The sequence below is a fragment of the Homarus americanus genome, unplaced genomic scaffold (assembly GCF_018991925.1).
Source record: "Homarus americanus isolate GMGI-L3 unplaced genomic scaffold, GMGI_Hamer_2.0 scaffold24922, whole genome shotgun sequence".
NCBI lineage: Eukaryota > Metazoa > Arthropoda > Malacostraca > Decapoda > Nephropidae > Homarus > Homarus americanus.
The window spans coordinates 6,444,172-6,457,286 of record NW_024722610.1 but is presented as its reverse complement, the minus strand read 5'-3'; the positions used below and the strand labels follow the sequence as shown (position 1 = coordinate 6,457,286).

At 34.8% G+C, this 13,115-nt stretch overlaps 1 protein-coding gene across 1 annotated transcript in view; it reads left to right on the top strand.

Moving 5' to 3' along the window:
- The window catches only part of LOC121862946 (transcription factor IIIA-like), a 247,654-nt gene that overhangs the window by 46,176 nt on the left and 188,363 nt on the right, over positions 1 to 13,115 (top strand). Inside the window, exon 4 of the mRNA XM_042361399.1 lies at positions 7,438 to 7,605. Within this exon, the coding sequence (XP_042217333.1) occupies positions 7,438 to 7,605 (168 nt within the window). The remainder of the gene's footprint in view (positions 1 to 7,437; positions 7,606 to 13,115) is intronic.

Here is a 13,115-nt window from a genome sequence, read left to right as displayed (position 1 = left end):
GCGGGTAGTTTCAATAAAAAAGTATTTATTCAAGTCAATTAGGAGGGAATATTGTAATACAACAGTTTTTTTAACTGAAAACCTTTCCAAAAGCGATTACGATAACATCTTTTGAACAATGAAAGAAAGCGAAAGTCGATTGTTTTTGTCATGGTTTTATCCCACTTTCCACTGTAATACGTACGTCATTTCAGCAAAAGTATTACATTTCCGTGAATGTATTATATCAAGCACAGTATGAATAGAATATCATTGTACTGTAACATTATTTTAACCGAAAACTATTAAAAAAATGAGTAACATCTCTTGAACATCAGATGGTTAGGTAAATTCTTTTGTTTTCGTCGTGTATTTTATCCTATTTTACATTGAAATATATGACGTTTCAGCAAAACTACTACCGGTATTTATTTCTGAGAATATATTCATTCAGGCACAGTTAAGGTAAAATATACTTGTGATGTAACAGTTTTTAACTGAAAATGATTTGATAAACACGTGTACCGTCTAGCTGATACGGCAGATCCTTGGTCGCGGAGGCTTTGTTTTTGCATCGGCCCTTCTTAAGCAGCCTTTGATATTAGCGTACATTGAAATTATGTTTACCGATATATTCTTTTTTTCTTGCTTCTTATTTTCCAGAAATTTGACAAGTTTGTATATAAAGCAATGTTACGGTACTTTTAATTTACAAATACAGGTTGACAATCCCTTATGCGAAATCCTTGGGACCAGAGGCATTTCGGAATTTTTCGGTTTTCAGAATGGTTATTTTTTTTTATTTTTTTATTTTTTTTATGTGTATTAGCCCATCCGGGCACAAGTCACTGACCCATATTGGGGCCTGGAGGGCGAAAATATAATAATAATTATAATAATAATAATAATAACAATAATAATAATAATGATAATAATAATAATAGCCTACAGTTGTACCCCACTTAATGCGGTCAATAAAACCCAGAGGGTACCGTGTTAAGTGAAAACCGCGTTAAGTGAACAACAGAACATATGGGATTAATTCCAATAGAAACCAGCCCGACCCCCAAACTCCACTTTTTGACGACACATAACTATGTTGTAGTAAAAATAACATCTTAATTTTATGATGGTACATGCACACAATTGATACTTAAGAGAAATAGAGAAATACAGTCGCCAAGTTAATGTCCATTCAAATAATGGACTCAACTCCCTCCCCCTCTTCTCACACTACACTGCTGGCTCTTCCCTCTCTGAGAAATTTTTGGGGGAAAACCACTAAATTTTAATAAATAATACCTCAAACTAAAGTTAGGATAATACAATTGACATTGCTGGATTCCTTGTAAGACCAGGAATATTTTGAATATAAATGTCATATATTTTGCACAAAAGAGAACATATTTACTCAGAGTAAACATTTTATCTAAAATTTGTATGTCTAATGCAAAATATATGATGTTTATATTCAAAATGATCACCAAATTGTAAGAATTCCAGCAATGTAAATTATATTCTGGCCGGGTAATTTGTATGAATTTTATGAGCTAAAACAAATATCTTCAGTTAATAAAAAAAAAAATATTCTTCACGACACTATCTGTCAATCAAAGTACCCCACCTTGCCTCCCCCCCCTCTTCCAACTGTGCGGTCAGTCCCAACCCTCCCCCCCACCCCCCACCAATCCTCCCTTCAAGAAAAGGTTGGGTGAAAAAACTAAATTTTAACATTTTGTATTAAATAATACCTCAGATTAAAGTTAGGATAATATAATTGACATTGCTGGATTCCTTGTAAGACCAGGAATATTTTGAATATAAATGTCATATATTTTGCACACAAGAGAACATATTTACTCAGAGTAAACATTTTATCTAAAATTTGTATGTCTAATGCAAAATCTATGATGTTTATATTCAAAATGATCATCACATTATAAGAATTCCGGCAATGTAAATTATATTCTGGCCGGGTAATTTGTATGAATTTTATGAGCTAAAACAAATATCTTCAGTTAATAAAAAAATAATAATATTCTTCACAGGGTAACAGATGGTCGGTCGGTCCCTCCCTCCCCCCCACCCCCCACCAACCGTCCCAAGGAGATGTGTGGGAAAACCAGAATATTTAACTTTTTAGTAATTAATAATACCTCAAACTAAAGTTAGGATAATATAATTGACATTGCTGGATTCCTTGTAAGACCAGGAATATTTTGAATACAAATGTCATATTTTGCACAAAAAATAACATATTTACTCAGAGTAAACATTTTATCTAAAATTTGTATGTCTAATGCAAAATCTATAATGTTTATATTCAAAATGATCATCATATTGTAAGAATTCCAGCAATGTAAATTATATTCTGGCCGGGTAATTTGTATGAATTTTATGAGCTAAAACAGGCAGTCAGGCAGGGTGGTGGGTGGGGCAAATCTAAAAATAGCGTCTCGAGCCGGACACTCACCGCGTATATGTGGAAAAAACCTGCGTTAAGTGAAAGTTCAGCTCTGGCGAGGCACCGCATATACGGTAAAACGCGCTAAGTGAAACCGCATTAGGCGGGGTAATACTGTAATAATAATAATAATCTAATAATAATAATAATACAGGTAATAATAATAATTCATAGGTCTTGGTTGTGTTACTCACTTTTTATCTTTTATTCATTCTTGTATTTCTTTATTATTATTATAATTATTATTATTATTATTATTATTATTAATATTATTTTATTAATACAGTATTATTGTTATCATTATTTTTTATTTTGGTGTATCTTTTAATTAAAATTTTTATTTACTATGATTAATTATTATTATAATTATAATTGTTATTATAATTAGTATTACTATTACCTTTTCGCTCCCCAGGCCCCGATGTGGGCTAATCCCTGTTAAAAAAAAAAAAAAAAAGATGCTCCACAAAAAACTTCGGTTTTCAGAGCTTTTCCGTTTTCGGAATTTCGGATAAAGGGTTGTCAACCTGTACCAGTACGGGTATTTGCGTGACTCTCCCACCAAAAAAGACCAAACAGCTGGTACTCTCTCCCTCTGCCCTACCAAAAATTGCCCAGAGGCATCTTTCTTGTTTTTCTCTTCCAATTTCTCACTTTAACTGGTATTTTTTACTTCATATTGCCTACATCAGATAAACTACAGTAATTGAGGTTAGACACTGTTATAAATTTGATTATTGGGTACTGACAGGATGCCGTTAGAACCACCTGACCCTACCAACAGTGTTGCAAGTCAGACACAGCATTTTTTTTTTTACATTTTTGGTGTCTCCATTTCTGTTAATTTTTTTTTTCTGTGGGGTTTGCACAATAGTAAACTGTTTTACCTACAGTATTGTAAAACGATTTGGAAAAAGAAATACTTGGTAACTTAAAATTTTAAACGGAAAATCTTGAAACTGGCAACTGTGTGCTGAAGACGATGACAAGGAAAATGATTTTGATGGATTTTAATGAAAATATTCAGAAATATGGTATCGTAGTATTTATTCAAGTGAATTAGGATAGAATATTATTGTAATACAACAGTTTTTTAACTGAAAACCATTCGAAAAGCTATTACGGTAACATCTTTTGAATTACGAAAGAAAGCGAAAGTCATTGTTTTCGTCACGATTTTATCCCACTTTCCACTGTAATGCGTACTTCATTTCGGCAAAATATTACATTTCCTTATTTATTTCTGAGAATATATTCATTCAGGCACAGTTAAGGTAAAATATACTTGTGATGTAATATTTTAGTGAAAATATTTAGAAACACGGTATAGTAGTTTTCTTTTGTTTCAAATTTAATTAACAGAGATTGATGTTCCAAATTTAATGAACAAAAATTGATGTATCTATAAATAAACTTTTAAAAATGAATACGTTATGTTTTACATAGTCCTGTGCTACCATACCATGCATTTGGCTACTTTGGGCTTGCTATGATGATGCATGAGATCTGCCCTGGCAACTGTACCAACACTCACAGCTGGTGGTGCGTTGTTTCCATTGTTTACTGGCAGTAACTGGTAAATTTTTTTCAACCCAACGAAACTATTACCCGTGTAGAGGTCGACCCCCAATTTTTTGCCCAAAAATTTGGTCTTAAAAACTCGAACTACACACGGGTAAATGCGGTACTACACCATGTGATGTCCCTCATAACACCATCTGTGAGGGAATCACTTCATCATCAGGTCCTTCATAATACTATCTGTGAGGGAATTACTACACCACATCAGGCCCCTCATACACCATCTGTGAGGAAATTACTACATCATCAGGCCCCTCATAACACCAACTGTGAGCAAATTACTACACCACGTCAAGTCCCTCATAACACCACCTGTGAGGGAACTATTACTCCATGTGATGCCCCTAATAACGCCATCTGTGAGGGAGTTACTACACTACGTGTCTGCTGTTCAATACCTTAGCGCACAAGATCTACGTTACCTCCACAATAAACATTAATCTGTATGTTCACTGTATGTTCCTTTACCTTTCTCTAATGAAGGCTTTTGTTAAACCACCAATGTCAATGTATGTAATAAGTCATTTATGTCCAATTTATATTTTCAGCCTTCGGGCTGCAGAACTGTTTCAGAACTTTTTCAATAAACCGTTAATATTATTATTATTATTATTATTATTATTATTATTATTATTATTATTATTATTATTATTATTATTATTATTATTATTATTTGTCCACCTAAAACTGAAGAAAATAAGACCCTGGTTGTTGTTGTAGTAAAATTAATGTAAAAAATATATGTTTTAATTAATGTTATTTAATGTACTGTAGAAGTAACCACTGATATTAAAGAAAAACGTGAGACTGATAGCGGAACGCCAATGTATACGTGCGCATTCAAGGAAACAGTCATTTATCTTAAGAATATATACAAAAGATTTATTATTGTTTATTACTGAATATGTATTTGATTGAATTAACACTGCAATTCATTAATAATACGTAGAATATTAAAACACAAGAGGAGACAAGACGACATTGTTTTCGTGAGTGACGATGGTTCTACATTAGAAACTGAAGAAAATAAAACCCTGGTTGTAGCTATAGTGAACTTAATTTTAAAAAATTGAATACCTTTATGTATGTTTTAAGTACTGTAATGTTATTTAATGTTAATAAATGGAACGCTAGAAGTAACTAACCACTAATGGTAAAGAAATAAAGTGAGACGATTGGGAATGCCAACATATGAACAGTAAGTGCGTACATGAGAAAACATAACGTCATTTCTCTACATATGAATATGAAAGCAACACTTACTGTTTATATATGTTTTAAATAATATTTATGAATGTAAAACAAAAATTCTACTCACCAATGGTGGTAAAGTCTAAAATATAAGGACAGCCAATGAATATTGTGCAAGTTATTACTCAGATGACAAAGTCATCAGGTTTAACTCTGGCTGAAGCTGTAGCTTTCCCTAAAGCTGTTGCTGAAACTGTTACTGAACCTGAAGCTGATGTTGAAGCTGCTTATGATGCTGAATTTGATGGTTTAGGCCTTCGAATAATAAAGCTGTCGAAAGAACCTTGCACAGCTGCTTTCTTTTCCCATTATACATCTTCATGTAAAGGTTATTTGCATGTACAGTCAGTCCCCGACTTACAACGGAGTTGGGGACTGATGACCAGGTCGTAAGTCAAAAATGCGAAAATAATACATAGAAAATCTAAAATGGGTGTCTCTTTTTCTTCTCAGCACCACGAGAACTCTCACTTTTACGCTTGCCAACCATTTGAAAGGGAAATATAAACGAAAATTTTGTCAGTACACAGTGCGATCACTAATGTCGGGACTCGAAAATACGTAATTTGAAAAAAAAATTGTACTACTGCGGCAGTCGTATGTCCGGGCGGTCGTAAGTCGAGTAGGGCGTAAGTCGAGGAGTAGCTGTATTTAAATTTTAATGCTTTGTTCTGTTAATGGATCCACTTCAGAAAATATGTTCATTCCTTGCTCCATATAATATCCACAGACCTCTCACCTTTTTCATATCGTTTGAACACGTCTAGTTTCTCGGCGAAGCTTATACACTTTCTATTAGCTTTTGGAACAACACTTGAATAGGGATGCAAAAATGCTGTAAGAAACCTGATAAAGTTTTCTCCTGTTCCTGTTCAGATGCGTGAAAACAAAGGGACCGCCAAGCTCCGACTGTTGTTTGCTGGCGATGCGCTCTTTATTTTTTTTACAGTATTTTTTTTTATGATACATATCGGGATTTAGTTATTATTTATATGAAAATGTAATTTTATTTTATTTTTATTATATTTTGGTCTTAAATACGAATGAAATAAGGACGTAAATTGAATTGGGTACAGTACTAAATTAATTAGGGTCTTAAATATGAAAAGTTGCTGGTCGAACCGTTGTTATCGGAGGCTTTACTGTACAGTATATGAAAAGGTCAGACCTTCGAAGCATCTAATTATTGATTCACCTTACACTGCAATATTGGAGGACACATTACTGTCGTTATTCGAGGCTTTACTGTACTTGTATACTTAAACAAATTATTAATGAATAAACCAGGGTATATGCAGATGCATAATACTGTACACTACAATATTACTTATTAAGTGATGCAATAGTATTTATTAAATGATGATAAATACACGACTGTACTGCACTAATTTACTAAGTGTTGAAGACAGACATTGTGGTAAGCCAATCAGCTTTTTGCTCTTTGTAAACAAATGGACTCAGTTCATTGTGGGATTCTTTTTTCAGGAAAGCTGATTCTTTTAGGATAATATTTTGTCAATCTGGCATCAAATGATCCTAAATTATATGAGAATTTTGGTGAAAGTGTTTAAAGGAATATTGGGTGAGGGAGCCACCCACCCATGCTAACCCCTCTCCCCTCTGCCAGCTGCTCCCAGATAAACACTCGTCTTCCACATACAATATACTCCTACACTCATTTGTTCTTATTTTTATTGTTACAGTACCGTACAGTATACAGTTTTCTCTTTATTCATAAAACAAAAATCTGTGGTTACTTACATATAACACTTTACAGTAAATAACAATCATCTCGGTGACAACAGTTGTTGACAACCAGACTTACATGTCTGATTTTCAACCCAGAGAGTTCTGTTTCATATTTTTTTTAATTGTTGATATAATATTCTTTTAATAACCTTGTTATACACTTCAAGACCTTAGTTGTTGAAGTGCAGTAATAACATAACATAGCAACTGATTTTCTTTAAACAGTTCAGATAAGCAGTGTTATTTCCATACCCCCCGCCCCATACATTCGCTTTTCTCAGACTTTCGCATTTTTTGGACTGGGGTCTGCCCCTATTAGTCCTATTTATTGAGGTTCTACTTTACTATGTTGTTTTTCAATGCTATATATACTGTACTTGTTTTTAATTGACTTAATTTTCTTGCATTACCAGATGTGAAGAGTGTGAGAAAGGTTTTAGTAGTGCTTATGCATTGAAGAAACATCACATGCGATATCATGTGCTTCCTCGGTATAAGTGCAATGATTGTAAATGCACCTTCAAGAAACAGCAACATCTGCGCACACACTCCTATGTACACACAGGTCTCAAACCATACAAGTAAGTCAAAATTATATAAAAGACAGTACAGTCCATTACAATGCATTACACTGGGAACAGTGAGGGAGGGTGTGAGACAGTGGCAGCCTTCCTTCTGCTTTCCCACTGTAATAGTGTTTAAGATAAATAATTTGCAATAAGGCAAACTCCCATTTTTGTGCAAGTGTTAACCTTCTTTAGTTTTGGTATGACAAATAGATTATTCTAAAAAAAAAAATCATTATACTAGATCCCATTAGTCCTCATCATTATCATTTTTTATGGTCATTTTCATCTTGCACATAAAGAGTCGTGGCATTTGAACAAACAGTAAGTCACTTCGGTTTAGGACAGCTAAAGTGCGTGAGGTTATACTGTACTGCAGCCATGGGCAACCTTTCCTCAATGATGGGCTGCATTACAATTTAGGCTAACCCACCAAAATTTATATCTTTCCGAACCCAAAAGTAATGTTAACATTATATTAGCACGGACAGTGGAACAGTTAATTGTCACATCCACCTTACGATATTTTCAGTTTACAATCACAATCTTTTTTCCCATTTATGAAACAAATCCATCATAATATTTTTTAAGTAAAATGTTAATGTTTCTTGGCAGTTAACAGAAGATGAGTGAAGCAGTCTGTGAGTACTTTGATTTTTCCTACAGTTACAGCATTTTTCTTACTTACGAGACACATCCACCAGAATAATGTCAATGTTAATCTTGGTGCATGGGGAACTAAAATGAAACATCTATTTATTTAACAATACAGTGAAATCCCCATTAGCCGAAACAATTGGGGCAGAGCACTTCTGGAAAAATTCTCCATCCTTGGAAATATTTCCGGTTACTGGAAAAAACTTTCCGAGTGTGTAAGTTATGCATCTTGCACAGACAAACACTAGCCCAAATCCTCAGAAAGCTTCTTTGTGCTGGGGAGTTTTCCAAGAGTCTAAACTAAAAATCTATATGATATGGTTGTGAATGAAGCTGTGTGTTACAGCAAAGACCGGTATTTTCCACTCCCTTGGAGCTGTGGGAGGTTAGTGGGTCTTATGTAACTGACCTGACCTGACACAATGTCAGGTGGAGGTAGGGTGGGGTATTAGTGGTCTCATATTACTGACCTGATACAATGTCAGGGTCACCCATTGTTGGAAGGGGGATTAGTGGGTTTCGGGACCTGAAGATGTCTTGAATAAACATGAAAGCTAAAATACAGTACAGTATTTTTATACTTACACTTATCACAATGTATCCCTTCAACATTACGTTACATAAGATTTTAAAATGTAGAGTGAGAAAGCAGAAAGGTGTGTGTGATTAAAGAGATGGAGTGGAAAGGAGTGGTAACTTGCACCAGTGTTGCCAAGCGCTAAGCTCCTCAACAGCTGATCTTTTAATTCGCCACCACCACACAGTTAACCACCTCTAAATTTATGTCACACAATATGGGGGTGTGTGGGTGGTGTTAGGATGTCTGGGTGTGATGTGGTATTAATTAATAAATAAGCAATATTGTATCGTCAATGACAGTCATTTGATGAATAGTTGCATACTATAATTTTCACAACTATTCATCAAACTACTGTACTGTCATTAACAATACAATATTGTTTATTTATTATTCAGTATTTAATACCCCACCACCACATAGTAATAGTACTGTAGTAGTAGTTTATTGACAAAAGTATAAATACATGGTAAATATATACAAATAATTCAAAATACATTTGTCCTACAAAATATTTTAAATTAAAACATAACATGTAAGGGGCAATTTCAAACTTAACTACAGTTGTACCCCACTTAACGCGGTCAATAGAACCCAGAGGGTCCCGTGTTAAGTGAAATCCGCGTTAAGTGAACAACAGAACATATGGGATTAATTCCAATAGAAACCGGCCCGACCCCCAAACTCCACTTTTTGAAGACACATAACTATGTTGTAGTAAAAATAACATCTTAATTTTATGATGGTACATGCACACAATTAATACTTAAGAGAAATAGAGAAATACAGTCGCCAAGTTAATGTCCATTCAAATAATGGACTCAACTCCCTCCCCCTCTCACACTACACTGCCGGCTCTTCCCTCTCTGAGAAATTTTTGGGGGAAAACCACTAAATTTTAATAAATAATACCTCAAACTAAAGTTAGGATAATACAATTGACATTGCTGGATTCCTTGTAAGACCAGGAATATTTTGAATATAAATGTCATATATTTTGCACAAAAGATAACATAGTTACTCAGAAAATTTTTTTATCTAAAATTTGTATGTCTAATGCAAAATATATGATGTTTATATTCAAAATGATCACCAAATTATAAGAATTCCAGCAATGTAAATTATATTCTGGCCGGGTAATTTGTATGAATTTTATGAGCTAAAACAAATATCTTCAGTTAATAAAAAAAAAATAATCTTCAGGACACTATCTGTCAATCAAAGTACCCCACCTTGCCTTCCCCCCCTCTTCCAACCGCGCGGTCAGTCCCAACCCTCCCCCCCACCCCCCACCAATCATCCCTTCAAGAGAAGAGTGGGTGAAAAATTTAGATTTTAACATTTTGTATTAAATAATACCTCAGATTAAAGTTAGGATAATATAATTGACATTGCTGGATTCCTTGTAAGACCAGGAATATTTTGAATATAAACGTCATATATTTTGCACAAAAGATAACATTCTTACTCAGATTAAACATTTTATCTAAAAATTTTATGTCTAATGCAAAATATATGATGTTTATATTCAAAATGATCATCAAATTATAAGAATTCCAGCAATGTAAATTATATTCTGACCGGGTAATTTGTATGAATTTTATGAGCTAAAACAAATATCTTCAGTTAATAAAAAAAAAAATATTCTTCACAGGGTAACAGATGGTCGGTCGGTCCCTCCCTCCCCCCCACCCTCCACCAACCGTCCCAAGGAGATGTGTGGGAAAACCAGAATACTTAACTTTTTTGTAATAAATAATACCTCAAACTAAAGTTAGGATAATATAATTGACATTGCTGGATTCCTTGTAAGACCAGGAATATTTTGAATATAAATGTCATATATTTTGCACAAAAGATAACATAGTTACCCAGAGAAAAAATGATATCTAAAATTTGTATGTTTAATGCAAAATATATGATGTTTATATTCAAAATGATCACCAAATTATAAGAATTCCAGCAATGTAAATTATATTCTGGCCGGGTAATGTGTATGAATTTTATGAGCTAAAACAGGCAGTCAGGCAGGGTGGCGGGTGGGGCAAATCTAAAAATAGCGTCTCGAGCCGGACACTCACCGCGTATATGTGGAAAAAATCCGTGTTAAGTGAAAGTTCAGCTCTGGCGAGGCACCGCGTATATGATAAAACGCGTTAAGTGAAACCGCGTTAGGCGGGGTAATACTGTATAGATTCCTAGTACCTCATGTACATAATAACATAATTCAGACACATATACATTTTCATTTAAGAGTTCACTGATACTGAAGAAAGTCAGCATTTGATACCTTTCACGACAATGTTGCAGAGAGCATACAATCGATCAGCACATGTCGTTCACTTTGTACATGACTGTCGTCGCACTGACATAGTCTCAACTCTGCTGGTGTGCTACTCCACCTGCCTGTCTCTACTTTAAGGTTGTATGATATTAGTCTCAGCCTGGTGAATGACTCGCGCTGAAAATCAAGGATAATTTCTTTCTTAAGTATACCTCATGCACTATCATAAAAGGGTTCAGATCGGATATGTATGTTGCAAATTTTTTAGCGCCAGCTGACATCTCCGTTACCAGATTCGCTACTCTGCCTAATGGATTTGTGTTACAGTCTAAGGTAATTGCTCTCGCCATGAATCTAAATCCTGGTGTATTTGCTATCCTACATAAATCTTATACAAAATGAAGAGGTTGTTCCATGCCCATTATCTCATGCTTTGATTTCATAAACTTGCATTTCCTCTTTGCGATAATGACTTGCACTGGGGGAATACCTGACTCGATCCTGCACAGATTCATACTCGTGTTTTTCTTCACGCCTACAAAGCACTTCACCAGTTTATTATATTGTCTTTCCAATCCTTTCAAGTTATTGGTCAGCCACGACTCAGAAACGTACAATAATGATGACGTTACTACAGAATCAAATGCTTTTTTCTTGTATACAAATGGCATTTGTGTGTTGGCTGCAAAAAAAATGGAAAACTTATTGACTGTGGCTTCACTGGCTGTCTGGTGCAAAGACAGTACACTATCCATTTTTCCAGAGTCGGTGAACCAAGCCCCGAGGTACAAGTACCTGGAGGTATAGCTCACCTCAATTCCCTCTATCGTCATACAAAGTTTATCTCTTTCTTGGCCGTTAACCACAAAAAATTAGTTTTCTTTTCATTTAGCACCATTCCATAGTCTTTACTGTACAATATTGTAATACTGTACAATGCTGAGTTTCTTTTTACTAACAAGCATCACTACTCCTTCTCTGTGATGGCCTTCCTTTGATACATTCGTATCAACATTAATTCCGGGTACACTCAATTGGAAATATTTTTTTCGTTTCTAAGAGCCAAACTATGTCGAAATTGAGAACAAATTTCAAAATATTTGGCTCCTGAAGTTTATCCTCAAGTCCGGCAATGTTCCATGAACACAATTTTAACTTGTAAGCAGCGTCATGTTGTCTACTAGTTAGAAAAAACTAGGTGAATACCTGTCTATGATGACGGTTCCCCTCCGCAACACTCGATTCTTCCAATCATAGCATACTGTATATTCACTCCAATGTTTTCAGGTTTCTCCTTTTCTTCCCGTTCCCGCATCCGAAGACGTGCTGCCTCCATCCTCACGGCTGGGTGGACATCCTTCTTAATACAGTGGTCCCTCGGTTAACGAATGCCTCGGTTAACAAAATTTTGGTTAACAAATTACCTTCCATAAGAATATTCAATTCCGTTAACGAACAAAAATTTGGTTAACGAAATTCTTACGAAAATGTTTCGACATGCTTTGGCTTGCCCACCAGCTGGAAGATTAGTCTGTCAATACAGAAATCGGTTCTAGGGCTTACATTCGTTAAAATTGGAGTAAATATCAAGAAGGTTGTACTATTCAATAATTTTCCAAGTTTTATATTAAATTTTTTAGTCATTTTAGCACTTATTTAACATAATTGCAGTCCAGGGAACTAGTTTTTGGTGCACCCATCAGCCACTTCACTCACCCACCAAGGCCTCAGTTTGTATCTTTGTTCAGTGGAAGAAACATCTTGCTTGTGGGTGTCTTGAACACAGAGTATTTTTATGTTTTTACAGTACAATTATTGGTCATTCTGAAATTTATTTAACATATTGACAATATATAGTGCAGTGCAGTTTTTGATTTAAAGAAAATAATCCTGAATTACACCTAGTGAACTTAAAATTTTATGGGTGAAATGACGGCATGAAGCATGGGGTGATTTCTCTTCCACCCCCACTTCCTTCTCTTCTCCCTTCTCCTCCACCCCCACTTC